Source organism: Pyrgilauda ruficollis, unplaced genomic scaffold (assembly GCF_017590135.1).
Source record: "Pyrgilauda ruficollis isolate IOZ18807 unplaced genomic scaffold, ASM1759013v1 scaffold144, whole genome shotgun sequence".
In the NCBI taxonomy this organism is placed as follows: Eukaryota; Metazoa; Chordata; class Aves; order Passeriformes; family Passeridae; genus Pyrgilauda; species Pyrgilauda ruficollis.
This window is the reverse complement of record NW_024512988.1, coordinates 63,111-77,802: the sequence shown is the minus strand read 5'-3', so window position 1 is coordinate 77,802 and position 14,692 is coordinate 63,111. Positions and strand designations below refer to the sequence as shown.

Genomic DNA, 14,692 nt, shown 5'->3' with positions numbered 1-14,692 from the left:
AGCCAGACCAAAGCTGTTTTCTTCTGAAGACAAGTAGGTAAAAGTGAAGAACACTTTTTACAGCACTGACCAAAAATACTGGGGCTTGTTAGAGATGCTGCTGCAGTCCGTGGGTCAAGGAGTGTTGTCTGAGCTGCCTTTAGAACACCACTGCAATGAGCTGTAGGGATGAAGTAAACTTTGAGTCCTCTCAGCACAAATGGTGGGAACACCTCCCTGCAAATCAGGCTCTGATGCCAAACTGCTCCTAAGACTTTGGAATCACAACCCACACTTAACGAAGCAAGGAAACAAAACCGTGTAGCTCTCTATGCCCTGCCTTGTTCTACTCCACATTTAAAACAATCTTAAAAGGAGCCAAAGGTGTCATAATTCATACTTTAATACAGAAAAGAAACCATACATCTGAGGTTCATACACAGCACAGGAGCACTTCAGTACATCTAGAGTAAGACAAAAGTTGACCTTGTACTTGAAGTAGGTGACTGTGAGAGGAGGAAAAGCAAACACTTTTAAAATTTGATTCAGTGTTCCAATGGAACTCACTCTACTAACAAAATTTAAAATCCAAAATTATTAATTCCTTGGGAAAGCCAGTAAACCACAGTGGGTAAGTAGTAAAAACTGCATGGAAATCATGGGAGTTGCATTCCATGCTGAAGGTGCAGTTGACTGCACGGGGAGTCACAAACTCTACAGGCACTGACAGCCCGTAACTCCCAAGAGGGCCTGGAGCAGTTTCATAAACTGCCTGAATCCTTCCAGAGGCCAAACTCACCCTGGGCTCAGGGACACACAGGGTGGGATTTGCTTTGGCTGGAAATGATCCTTTAGCTGTCAGATCCCAAAAGGTGCAATTCCCAGCACCTGATGCCTTGACACAGTCCTGAGGAGGAGCTCTGAACAACACCCACACTTCAGTCTTCAGAGCAGAACGTGTGGAACCTCCAGTTCCAGCTCAGCTGGGTAATACCAACACTCATTTACTTAAACCTGAAATAAACAGACACTGGAAAACATAATCACAGAGCCTGAGGGCCATCACTGCTGGGCACTCAGGGCCTAGGGACAAGTTCCACCACTGCTGGGCTCACCAGTGCTTCTGTTTGTCCTGAGGAACAGCTCATCACCAAGGCAAGGACTGGGCTTGGTCTGGCCCCTGGTGGAGGTTCTTGGTCCATGAGTCTTCCTTTCTCTAGCACACAAACAGCAATTCATCTGGTGCAACAATGGAGAGTCTGCACATGGCCCCAGCTCTGTGCAGGCACCAAAGGACACTTCTCTCTGCTGAGCCAACGACACACAGGGAGGAGTTTACAAAAGTAGTCAAGAGAAATTTAGGCATCTGTATACCTGGGACTCTTAGGAGGTCCTGAAATGTTCCCATAGGCACTTCATTTTAGAAGAAATCTATCTGCTGCACTTGGGAAAGAAGCTAAGAATAGAAACACTGAGAGAATGGAACTTGTATCCATACTAATGGAAATGAAAATGTGCCTTGGCAGAGATTTGTTACTTGCAACTAAAAATTTCTGCTTGATCTTGTTATGTTACTTGCACTGAAAACCACAAACACCTTGGCAGCAACCAGCAGCAAACTTCACTGCTCAATTAACCATGCACTTGGCAGTCAGAAGGAGAACAATAAAAATTTGCTTAATGTCGCAGCCTGGTAAAAAAGGATTAAACTTTCCAGGGCCAGACTGATACCTGCACCTCAGTTTTGCCAAGTCTGACCAGATAACAACACTCATGCAATGCAGGTTTCAACACCTTTGCCAGAGCAGCACTGACCTGCCCAGCTCTGTCTCTCTCCTTCTTGAATGGTTTCAGCTTTTCTTTGCACCAGCACCACGGTTTAAAACTCTGGTTTGGGTACACAGAGCCTTTACACAGGCATCAGAAGGGTTGGCTTTGTGAGGCAGCCCAGTTGTGAGTGCCCTCAGCTCAGCTGGGGCAGTGCAGAACTCGCTGTGTGCCCATCAGGGGTTAAACCAGCTCCCACAGGGAACTCCCCCAGGGAAACTCAGTGCTGCAGGAGCAGGATTAGTGAGACTCCAATCCACCTGAGCTAAAGCAGCCTGAAGTGTGCCTGCTCTTACAGTCACAGCTTTGCTGGCCCTGAACCCAAACTCCCAGAGCCTTACATAGATCAGGATAACACACTCAGGGCACCAAAGGAGAGTTGTTCCCAGGTATGTGCATTTTCCTCTTCTTAGGGTTGGTTTACTATTGGTATTTTTTACCTGCCTGACGAAAATGGTTCAGTTAGTTCCAAACTGGGAAGAAAGCAGCAGCAGTTCCTTGGAGAGTCTACAGCAATTGTGACTAAGGTTGATGAGAACAAGGACTTTACTCAGGTAGTAAACTGGGAGCTCCTCCACTGGCTTTATTTGTCTTAGCAGGGGGATGGAGAAGACAACTCAAAGTATTCAGTATGCACAGTCACCTCTAGAGAGCTTCTTACATCTATTTGGCTATTAACAGATTTATTTTATTGGTAAAATATCAGGTACAGTCTCTTTTGAGTTTTCCATCAGCATGATCTACTAATTTTACTGAACTTAACAGAAAACATTCCTAAAAACAATGATTCCATCTCATGGAGAAGTACAGATGGGGAATTCCTGTGAATATGCTTCCTATGGAACTGGTTCCTCCTTCCTAGGGCAGCAGTACACCACGCTGGATCCAAAGCCAGGTGGCAGTGCAAACAGATTCCTCCATGCTCAGGGTTTGCTGTCACACTGTGCTACATTTCTGCTGGTTGATATAGAATATCATCTCTCCTGCTTTGATGTTCACTCCTCTGTAACTCAAAACAAAAACAAAGCTCTGCCTAATGGTAAAGGAAAGCTTTGTCTTGACAGGCCCAGAATTTCCTCTCTCATGCCACACAAGACGTTTCCACACACTTGTGCTCTTCTTTCAGAAGTTTAGATAAAATATTCAGCACCCACAATCCGGAAGCCTTTGTAGTACAAACAACAAGTCATTTCTTTTTGTCTGAGCAGACGTTGCTTTTGATTGCACAATTAAGACTATGGAGTGTGGCTCTTTATTAACATGCTTGAAATATGACAAGGTAGTAAGAGCATGAACGAGGATAAAGCACCTTGCAGGAGTCTGTGTCCCATCACCTGGGATGAAACTACGACGAGAGGCTCCCACATCCAGCAGGATTCTCCACCCTGAGCCACGCTAATCCGGTAGATCGTTAACAACCATTTGGGAGAAGGGGGCGTTCAGCCTGTCCAGTTCATCCACTTGTGGGGGGTGATGCATGATAACCTCGTGGTCCTCTGAAACATCATCCCCCACGGTGACCAGGTTTGTTAGGGATTTGCTCCGAACACACTGGAAATCCACGTGGCGGCTCTTGCCCTCCTCCTTCTCCCAGGACATCTGGATGAACGGCCGCTGCACGTAGTTGTAGATCACCTCGGAGCGGCCACCGGGCCTCCTCTTCACCTTCTCCTTGCACGTGGGATACCCTGGAAACACAGACAGCCACTCAGTTCCACTGCACCTCTCTGACTCACAAAGGGACAACAGGATTCCAGGACACCCAGGTAGGAGTGACTGTGGGGTCAGGGTGGGACACACAGATCAGCAGACAAATGCTCAGATTCCACATTTAGCATTACTGGCTTGCAAAAGACTGTTCTCTTTTCCCCTGAAAAGGAGTCCTGGAAGGATGGGCATCCTTCAAGAAGGACAACTTAAAGCTCCAGGAGTAGGTCATCCCATGTGCCAAAAGATGAGCCAGTGAGGATGAGAAGGAAAAAGGGCCAGATAAATCAGAAGGACTATGAGAATGTCATGAGCTTACGTGGGGAGAAAATGAGTCAAGGCTGAACATGAGCCCAGGTGGGCAACAAGGCCATGATTGTCCCCCTGTGCTGGGCACTGCTGAGGCACCTTCAGTACTGTGCTCAATTTTGGGCCCTTCACAAGACAGACACTGAGGGGCTGGAGCGTGTCTAGGGAAGGGAATGGAGCTGGGGAAGGGTCTGGAGCCCCAGAGTGGCTGAGGGAGCTGGGAAAGGGGCTCAGCCTGGAGAAAAGGAGGCTCAGGGGGGACCTTGTGGCTCTGCACAACTCCCTGACAGGAGGGGGTAGCCTGGAGGGGTTGGGCTCTGCTGCCTGGGAACAGGGACAGGATGAGGGGAAACAGCCTCAAGCTGTGCTGGAGGGGTTTAAATTGGAAATCATGGAAAATTTCTTCACCAGGGTTGTCCAGCTCTGGCACAGGCTGTCCAGGGCAGTGGTGAAATCACTATCCACGGAGGGATTTAAAAGACATGTGGATGTGGCACCTGGGGATGTGGTGGGCTTAGCAGCGCTGGTTTAATGGTTGGACTCAATAACCTCAGAGGCTTTTTCCAATCTAAATCATTCCATGATTCTCTGACAAGAGGGTGCAGCACTGTGTACAGTCAGCCTGCAGGTGCTGCATAGCACCAGCCATTCTGTGAGCAAACATAGCTACTATAAAAAGAAGTCTCCCAGGACAGAGCCCAGCATTCTCTAAGCTCCCTAAGGGAAAGCTTGGATCAGCAGGTGGAGGCATTTGACTGCTGTTTCCTGTTTACTCATTCCTAAGGAGACAAGTCTTTCTCGTACATCTTGTACATGTTATGTACCTTTCACTTTCCTTTAACTTTTAAGCCCCCTGGCCAATTTCAGTGGAACACAGTAGAGGTAAAGGAAAAACACGCCGAGTTTTAACTGGCTTCCTAAAGATAAGTGTAAAACACAGAGTAAACAAGGAAATGCCTGGAGTCCAGCAGAAATCAGTCTGTGCTGACTGTGGAGTCACCTGGTGATGGATTTCCCTTGCTGAAGCAGCACATTACCTTCGATGCCAATGCGAATGTTCTTCAGGCCCCGTTCCTTCAACACAGCTTTTGCCACGTCCCGGTTCTCAATGTACTTGAAGAATCTGTACAGCTTGGAACTGTAAAGGACTTGAGAAATAAAAAGGGTGATTAGAATCAACAAACAGGAACCTTCTCCCTGCTTCTGGTATGCCCTGCTGTGCCAAAAGCCAAGTGTGGATTCCAAGGATTACTTCAGGTGTCTGTTTTCCTCACTGGGATTAATTGCACTTCCTTTTGGGAGGCAGAGATGCAAATCACAGTCTCGATAGACTGGGTGGTGATGGGAGTGTAAAGCAAAGAATATTGCCTCATTAAGGAGCCTGGAAAAGGCTAAGGGGGAGGCAGAAACAGGAGGAAAAGTGCAGTGAGTGCTGGGAACAGTTCTAACTAGCCAGGCATCCTGTCTCCAGCAGCACCAGCTCATACAGAGCACACAAATCAGGGCTCCACGTGCCAGCATCTCTTCCTGGAGGAAGCCAGTTTGGGAATGTGTCCTTTCCTTATGGCTGGGTGTGTGTGGAACAGAGTGCAGAACCCTTACTTTGTGAATACTCCTCTCCCATGGGAGGTGGATGATCCTCATCCCAGTCCACGGTGTCCTCATCGGTCAGCACGACGATGTGACACTCCCGCTCGCCCTTCCGCGCGCTGTCCACCATGATGGGCAGGATCAGCTCCTCCAGGTAGCTGTCAAACTGCTTGTGAGCCCCATCATTGGAGAGCTCGTGTAACAGAGCACCTGAGGAGACACAGATCACAGCAGCTTTGCTACAGCATTAAAATATCTCAGCTCTGCACTTCCCAGATCCATCCGGAAGCACAGCCGAGTTCTTCTTCAGACAAAATGCTCAACATATGTTCAGACACATCAACAGCCTCCAGATCCAGAACTGGCAAAGTCAGAAGTGCAGACTGCATTTCAAATGAGATGCAAATTGCACTGCAGAACCATTCCATTCCCATTAAAAACCCACCATGCTCCAATCAATACAGTGAAACAGTAACAGACTGAATAATTAATTCATTACGATACTTAACTTGAATTTCCGGCAACAACCTCTGCCCTTGAAAGTATATTTTGCTGCCTTCTCTGTGATCACTCACCAGAGAACAGGGCAGGAAATTCCACCCACAGCCTGTGTTATGATACCACACACCCCATTTTGGTAAAGTGCCTTTCACAGACCTGCCTGTGTTAAAAGTACTTCTTTTTGCCAGCATGCCCACCAAAAAGCTGCTCCCAATCAAATCCCTTCATGACCAGGAAATCTACTGCTCTCCACACATTTGGTATCCTTGGTTCCTGCTCTGCCCATCAGCCTTTATCTTAAATTATTCATGATTCTCTGGTACATTTTGGATAGGGGTTATAATCCTGCTTTTAGCCTTCATTTTGTTGGCAGTAACAGCAAGCTCTGCTCAGCCTCTGTTAGAAAAAGAAACTAAAATGTTTATGATTTGCTTTTGGAGCAAAGTGCCTGTGTTCTGTGTTCTGAAGGATTCGGTCACTTCAGTTTGGATTGAAGCAGCCAAAAGGAAGCTGTTTAAATGCAACTTGAGCCCCAGTGAAATCCATGTGTTCATGCTTAAACCAAAGCTCAAGACTAAGAACTGCACTGAATCAGGATCAGAGTGCTCAACGTCCTGCAGATGATCTCCTAAGAGCTGATTTTTCTCCATACTTACTTAAATCTTGACATTTGATTGTGTTGAAATCAAAGTTTATGCAGAGGTAATCACATGTGTCTCGAAGGTCTGGGATGGAAATCCCATCAGGGCAGTTAATGATTCCGGTTTTGTAATAATCCTGTGAATAAAAGGACATTTTTGGAAAGAAAAATTATTAATATCTTGGACTACGGTAATTCCTAATTCCTTCTTTATTTTGTTTACTAATAGTGGAGAGATACTGAAACTATTTATAGCTCTGTGTACAGTAAAACAGCCCTGCTTGTTCGAGAATCTACATCCTTTTGCAGATCCTCTAGGGTCTGATAAATGATGAGCTCCAGTTAAAACTTTTCCATGGCACAGGGTTTCATAATATCATAATAAGCAGTATGTATTTATATGCAACCACAAGGTCAGGATACAGCTCAGGAATTACAACAGCAGGACACAGAAAAGGTAAAAGGCAACACAAGCAAATATCTGAAATGTGGACTTATACCAAAGCTATGTTTTTTCTTTAGAAATCACAATGCAAAATGTAAAACGAGAATGTTCCAGGGAGTGCAGCTGCCTGGAGATGACTCAGCTGTGCACATGTGACAAACAGATAGTTTGTTTCTTTTCTCCCCACCTGCAGAGCTGCCCTTACCAGCACGGTGCGGAACACGGCGGAGCTGATCCCTTCTGCGATCTCGTACTCGCCCTTCTCGTTTGGCCGGGTGAAATTGTATTCTCTGCCTGGCCCAAACATTCTGAAAGAGGTAAGGAACAGTGTAAGTGCACAAGAACATTGAAATGCATTTATTCCAGAGACAAACAGGTGCACTGGGGTTAAAAAATTCTGTCCTGTAAGGGCGAGGAGCGCCTGGCAGAGGCTGCCCAGAGAAGCGGTGGTTGCCCCAGCCCTGGAAGTGTCCAAGGCCAGGCTGGATGGGGCTTGGAGTAACCTGGGCTAGTGGAAGGTCCCTGCCCATGGCAGAGGGTGAAATGAACTGAGCTTCAAGGTCCCTTGCAGCTGAGGCCATTCCATGATTCTGTGATGAAGCCCAGCAGGGACACAGATACAGTAACTTAAACCTCCTTCAATCCTTCCTTAGTAAAAAAGGACAAGAGCTGGCTCAGGAAGGTCTCTGTTGCTATGGCTACTGCACTCCAAGGAACAAGCCAAAGGAACAGATCATTCAGTCCCGGGGCAGAAAATCCCCTGGCAATAAAGCCTTTGCACTGACCTATACCAGATAACTCCACATGACTTTAGATGCCTTGTTTTACACAATAACCCATGCAAGGGTCAGTGACCCAACAGAACCCTTTGGCCAGAGAGGTGGAAGTGCTGGCAATACAGCACACGAGGATTTCTTGGTGCAGCAACAGGCTCCAACCTCTCAGTAGGAGCTGAGTAACTTCTCTTTTGGGAGAGTATCAAGAGGCGGCAGAAGGAAGGGATGGAGCATTATCATATCCCCCATTCAGGAGGAAGGTTATCAGCTGCAGACAGATGCACAGCTGACACACCAGGCAAACACTTGGGGAGAAGGAATAGGAGACCACCTTTGGCTAAAAGTGTGCATTTTTTGATGGACACGGACCAAAGGGAGACTTATCCAGAGAACCACCAACTCTCCATCTGGTCAGGTCTTCCGGGCCTCACTCACAGCCAAATTCTGGCTGAGGTCACCACGTGTACGAATGAGATCACAAAACAAACATTACATGTTTATTCCATTAAAAAAATTTAACATTGTCTTGAGGTAAGTGACCCACCTTCCCAGCATGGTGTCAGGGTGAGCAGTGAAGATCTGGGGATTCACTGCAAAGCGGGTGCCATCCACCACCAGGGTCACTTTCTCTGGAGCTACTGTCTGGGAACTGCTGCTTGAAGACAATGCACAGCATCCATGGCGTTCCTGGGTATTAAAATATTCCAGCTGTCTCTTATTTCCATCTGGGATATGGCAGCTGTGAGGTTCTTCAGGAGCAGACAGCATGCTACAGATCTGGGGATTTACTGGGCAAGTGTTGTGTCGGCATTCAGAATCCAAACCTGAGGGACACAAACAAACATTGTGAGGGGAAAATAGAATTTGTTGAAAAACATCATTTCATAGTAACACTTCCTACTGAAATGAGAAAACTGAGTCATGCAATAATTAAGGATGCCATAACTGTCAGGGTGATGTTATATGACATAAAACTAGGCTGTTATTGGACCGAACCAGCAGCTGGATGTTTTGGTGAGCCAGGGTGCTTAATGTTCCTTGTTAAAGCAAGATGGATTCAGTTGAAAAGGGCAGGAGCACAAGAATTAACCAAGGTCAGAAATACAGACCCAGTCTGCTGGCAGGACTCTCACAAGAAGCTGAGCAGCAGCACACACCTCACCAGAGTGGTGTAAGGCAGCAGTGCCCAGTGCCAGTCCGTGGTGGGCACACAGGACTGTCCAGATGCCTGCAGTGAATCTGTTCAGGGCCAGCTCCAGGCTGGCCAGGGCACTCCTGTGGGATGGTTTTGCCAAGATACTGAATTCTGCTGTGAACTCCTGACCTTTGGAGCAGCCTGGCACAGGCAGGGCACATACTGCCCAGTGCAAACTGCCCTGGGATACTGGAACATTTTCCAAAACATTATACCCCTTAAAGCCCAAAAAACAGTCTCCCTCAAAGATTACAAGGTTGAGGGCATTATCCTTACCCTCAGTCCTGGGAACTGCAGGGCTGTGACTTCCTAACACCACAGAACTTTCTTCTGACTCATGGGCTGCTACAGCTCTGTTTTCCACAGGACAATTGGACTCCAGATTCCTCAACCAGTCTGTGCCCCCAGCACAGTTCCCATTCATGCTGGGCCTCCGTGCTGTGAGGAGTTGGTGGCGTTTCCTAAGAGAAGAGCTGGAGAGAGAATCCAGGTTGTTAGTTTTGGAAGAAACTCCCCAACAATGAAGTTCAACTCTCTCTGTATCTGGTACTACAAACAAGGTCCCCCAGGCTCAAAAGGCATTTCTTCAGGTATTTAACTGTGTTTCAGAGGCTTATGGTGCTAGTTATGCCCCTACCCTCACCTGGAAGAGGGGAAAAAATATTTTAAAGTAATCAGGGGTCTATTAAATCTATTTAATTTATAGATCTTCACTTTTTTAAAGCTAAGTCTAAAGTCACTGATGTATTTAAATCACATGTGTGTTCCTGCAAATACTTTCCTGGCAACTCCTCCAGACCTCTACAGCCCTTTAAAAGTGTTTATATTCTTGACTCTCAGTCCTGGCCAAATGAGCTCTATAACATGGTTACAGCCTGAAATACAACATTTTCCCAGTTAACAGCTCAGGCATTGCCTCTTAACCACTCTGAGGTTTGACCAAGAGGTTCCCTGCTCCCAGTCATCGCTTGGTTTTGCTTCTTTCTTCCTGATTTATGCCATGCTGTCACACAGGGCTCCCCCCAGTATTTAACCCCCTACAGTCCCACAACAAACACTTGGACAGTGCAGAGCAGCCATGGCAGGAGCAGCCCCACACAGGATGCTTTAACCACTGCCACTCACATCTGGAATGCTCTTCCAGCATATGCAGCTGGAAGCTTCCTTTTTTTCCAAGTAAAACTCCTTCCTCCTATCTTTAAGACCCGCTTCACTCCTTTGTATCTCCTTACAGATCACATCTCTTTGCTGTCTCTTTCCCTCATTCTCTCTGGCATTTGTTTTGCTCTGGACAAGAACCAGCTCTCCTTTCTTGGCTTCAAGTGTTTTCCTTTCACTCTCTCAAACATAAAACACCAATTTCCTCATTAATGAATTTTTCCAATTTCCCCCCTGCAGAACAATTGTTCTGTATCTTTCCCTTGGCTGAATGATGACTGCAGGGCCTGCGGGTGCCATCTCTGACGCCTGGCAGAGACAAAGCAGATAAAACACAGCACTAATAAAACTGCAAAATGCCAAGTCAGAGTTGCTGAGTTTTCTGGCCAGCACCTGCTGAGGCTGAAGGCCTTAATGAGCAGTTCAGTACTGGGTTTCAAGCTCATTGTTACTGGCAGTCTGAATTAAGCATTTTATTCCTAATGAGAATTTAAAAAATGAGTAACAATTCATTCCTTTTGTTCTGTAAACCCAATTCTAAGTTGTTGGCATTATATATCTGTATATTTTTAGAAAATCTGCTGCTTACACATCATGTGTGATGGTCATCCAAAGGAAGATTTTTGGCAATAACAAAACCATTTCTTTTCTTAAAGGCTCTGTCTGGCAGCACAGTGACACAAGGAATCCCCAAGGGCCATCTCAGTCCCAGCAACCTAAACAGCACCCAGAGCACTGCCCTGCCCTCTGCTCTCACCAGAATACCCAGTGTGGGAAAACACCCTCTCCCCACACCTTCAGGCTGCTTTCCTGTCCTGGCTGTCTGGACCCTGGAGAAACCCCTCAGCAGTCCCACCAGGAACCCCTGTGAATGCTGCCTTGTACCTGGGAATAGACTCATGGAATATCTTGAGTTGGAGAACATCAGCATGAGAGCTCACCTCCCTGCTGCTTGCAGGACCACCCACAACTGAAATGGGTGACCAAGCAGCCTCCAGGGAGGATCATGGACTATCCTGAGCTGGAGGGACCCACAGGGATCACTGCAGCTCCTGGCCCTGCACAGACAGCCCAACAATCCCACCCCGTCCCAGGAGCTCTGGCAGCTTTGGGGCTGTGCCCATTCCCTGGGGAAGCCTGGTCAGAGCCTCAGCACCCTCTGGGGAAGAACCTTTCCTTAAGTGGGATGGATGTGGTCACATGTGAACAAATCTTTTACCTGATCAAAAGTAACACAAACTCCATGTGAACAACCTGAGCAACCCTGTGCCCTCTTCTCCTGTGTGCCAGAGCAGCAAAGGGGCAGTACGATGTCAGCACTGCCAGGCACTGGGACACAGGGGTGTGGAGGGAAATCTAAATATGAAAACCCACATACTCTAAAACACCCTTGAGGGAAAAAAAGCCCACCCCTACCCTTTCCCCTCCAAAAGCCTTTAAATCAACTCCAGAATTGACAATGTCCAGTGGAACAAAAAGTCAACTATTTCCCTGTTTCACAGCACTGTAATTATTGTGAGGAAATGGAATTTTTCAAGACGCAAATGTTAAAGTATTCATACAACTAATAATGTGATTTCAAACACATTCACTGAATTATTATATTGTATGGTTTGACCCTGAGATTAGCTCAGTTGGCTGGAGCATGATGCTGGTAACACCAAGGTTGTACATTCAACCCCTGCATGGGCCATTCACTGAAGAGTTGGACTTAATGGTCCTTGTGGGTCCCTTTTAACTAAGAACATTCTGCAATCTGTAATCTGAACCAAAATGCTTTAAAATTTGGTACTGCACTGAAAGCCAAAACCTGTTTTTTAAAATGCAGTTTGATTTACTTAGGGAGAAGTATTCTGAGATAGGGAAAAGAATACCCTTGTTGAGCAGATATATAATCATAGCCCTAAGGGAAAGTCCTTAAAGGGAGTCGTTCTGGAGACTGCTGGCTGTCAGGAGGAACCCCAGAATGCTCTGGGTTGGAAGGGCCTTAAAGCATCTCAAGGGATACCTGCCACTAGCCCAGGCTGCTCAGAGGAACAGACACCACACTGGGTTGTGCTCAGGAACTCTTTTCCCCCAGCACTAACTTTCCTACACTGAAACAATATCCCTGACAAAGCTGATGCTACCACACTCGCCAGGGAACAGGATTTGCTCTGTGAGCTGACAAGAACTCCATTAAGAAAACAAGATAAGCATAAAATTTACTTCTTGGGCCTCTTTCTTCCAGCAGTGCTGAATTGCTGCAGCTCTGCCAAAACCTCCCCTTGCGGTGCCTGAACAATCTCTTGATTATTTAATGCATTGCTCAGCAGAGAGGAGAAATTAGGCAGGAAATCAGATCAATAAGTAGAGTATATGAAGGCAAAGAGCAGAGTTATTCAGGGACACTTAGACTCCATAACTTCCCCAGAGCTCTGCCTCACAAGCCCCATTTAAGTGATGTCAAATAGCACGAAACTCCAACAGAAAGAATTTCATAACAACCAAACTGGGTTGGGCAAATGTTGAAATCTTTGTCCATCACCTCAAGCTCTGAACTAAATGCAGAGACCCTGCACATCCTTCAGCAGAGTCCTTAACCACAGCAGCTCAGAAATTATTTACAGAACTACTGCCAGTTATGCAAGAACTACAATACACCAATTTTCCTTTGTCATTCCCTCCCTTCTGCTGTTTAATCTGCTAAACAGGATTGTCAGGGAAAAAATGTTCCAGCTGTTTGACATCTTTCTCCTCCTTCTTTTCTGTTTCCTTCAACAAAGTTGAGCACCAGCAAAACCTGCTGAAAACAGCTGCCCTTTGCAATGTGGTGGCTCTCCCAAGCATAAGATCTGACTTTCCCCTTTCCTGGAAGCGGAACATCCAGTCCTGCTGATCATCCCACCCAGCTCAGGCTGATGGCATTTCCCTGTCTCCTGGCATGCCAAAATCCTGCATGTCGTGTGTCAGCAGAATTGAGAGAAATGAGTAAAGATCTTTTGGCACATCTGGCTGTGTGCAATAAATCCCCAAACTGGTCATTTAATGTGACAAATATATTACAAACACACCCAGAACCCAGTGGGGAAACAAGTACATAAAGACTTCAAGGCCAAACTCCTGCCTGACCAGCTTACAAATGTCCCGGTTTCCTTTCATGCCCAGGATCAAGGAGAACTACCCGTGGTGAGAATGAATGCCTATAAATAATAATTAGCACCATTCAGCTTCAAAGCTTTTTACAAATATTAACTGCTCATTGCTCCTAAGAGCCCTGGGAAGCACTGCAGGGAAGTGTTTTATGAGAGAAAACAGGGACACAGAGGCAGAGACCTAATCCTCAGGCTCAGAGCAGCAGCCCCACTGCCTACTCAGGTGTTACTGACTCGGAGCACGTTCACTGCTCAGCTCCCTGCCCTGCACCAGCAGTTTCTCCGTGCTAGCAGGACAAACACTGCCAGGTTACCACCCTCCTTAGAGGGCTCCTTCCATGCACGTTTCCACCCTCTGGGAAGTGTAAATTGGCTGGTACCACAGGATGGCTCAGGAGCAGTGAACAGGCACCCTGATTTCTTTCCTCACTTCTCTGTGATTTGTTTGCATGCTCAGATCCTGAAGGAGCAGGTAAGGACCAGTTCACAGAGGAGCTGAAGCCTCACAGCTGGATTGTGGGAGCTGGGCACTCAGGAGCAGCAAAAGCTCCATGTCATATTCAGCACTAAAGATCAGAGAAAGAGCTCCTCCAGCCAGAGAAAGGCTGGGATTTTAATTTTTTAAAAATTGAATCAGTATCAGAATCAAAAAACAAAATTCCCATCTGGCTCTGGCCGTACATGGAGCATGTGGGCCACTCCTTCCTCTGGAACACAACAATGTCAAGAATGAGCTGTGCAACTGCACAAACATCTCTGATCTCCAGACCCTGTGCTGGTGGTCCCACTGAAATCATCTCTACTTGAACTTGTCTAGAGCCTTGTCTTTTGTTGAGGGAAAAACATGGAAGTCATATTTAAGTTGCTTTTAATCACGAAATGGAAACACTTTAATTTTGCAATGCACCATTGGTACAAACAATTCATGCTGCAAACGTTTTGCAGAGATAAAGAGGCTGATCCCTGTTCTTTGCAATCCCTAAGGAAGTGTTCTGGAATGTAAAGAGGCTGTGACATCTTCAGTACATTATCCTTCCCCACCCTAAGGGATCTAAAGCACATCCAAAGCCACTGCCCAATGCAGCTCTCACCCCATTACTGGAAGAGCTGAATGGCTTCACTTGCACAGAGCACCATGAACGAGGTGATGTGTGCCATGAAAAGAAACTCAAATCCTGCAACATGGCCAGCAGAAAAATCCCATTTGGATACAGCACATTTATTAAGCAAGAGAAAACAAAAGCATCAGTACAAATGTGCTGGTTTCTACTTTTTATTTATTGTATTGCATAAATACAATATTTTATTATAAAGATGTACTCACTGGATTTTTTAAAAGAGCCATTATAGAGTATTTTAGGTATTAAGAACTTCACAGAAACTTCAAAGAAAAATCATAAAAAGCCTAGCTGCCAAAATCCACTGAGGAGT

The 14,692-nt window shown here is 46.3% G+C and overlaps 1 protein-coding gene across 6 annotated transcripts in view; it reads right to left on the bottom strand.

Moving 5' to 3' along the window:
• Nucleotides 1-364: 364 nt before the first annotated feature.
• The window catches only part of KCTD20 (potassium channel tetramerization domain containing 20), a 30,081-nt gene continuing 15,753 nt past the window's right edge, over nucleotides 365-14,692 (bottom strand). For 4 of the 6 annotated variants that reach the window (XM_041460452.1, XM_041460454.1, XM_041460457.1 and 1 more), the window contains exons 2-8: nucleotides 9,246-9,442; nucleotides 8,319-8,598; nucleotides 7,204-7,306; nucleotides 6,570-6,690; nucleotides 5,425-5,622; nucleotides 4,860-4,970; nucleotides 365-3,494 (exon numbers count right to left, since the gene is read on the bottom strand). In XM_041460452.1, coding sequence (XP_041316386.1) covers nucleotides 3,202-3,494; nucleotides 4,860-4,970; nucleotides 5,425-5,622; nucleotides 6,570-6,690; nucleotides 7,204-7,306; nucleotides 8,319-8,598; nucleotides 9,246-9,442 — 1,303 coding nt within the window. In that variant the 3' untranslated portion in view covers nucleotides 365-3,201. Of the gene's footprint in view, nucleotides 3,495-4,859; nucleotides 4,971-5,424; nucleotides 5,623-6,569; nucleotides 6,691-7,203; nucleotides 7,307-8,318; nucleotides 8,599-9,245; nucleotides 9,443-10,716; nucleotides 10,752-14,692 lie in introns of those variants that run through there. The other 2 variants (XM_041460453.1, XM_041460455.1) reach the window with 2 other exon arrangements.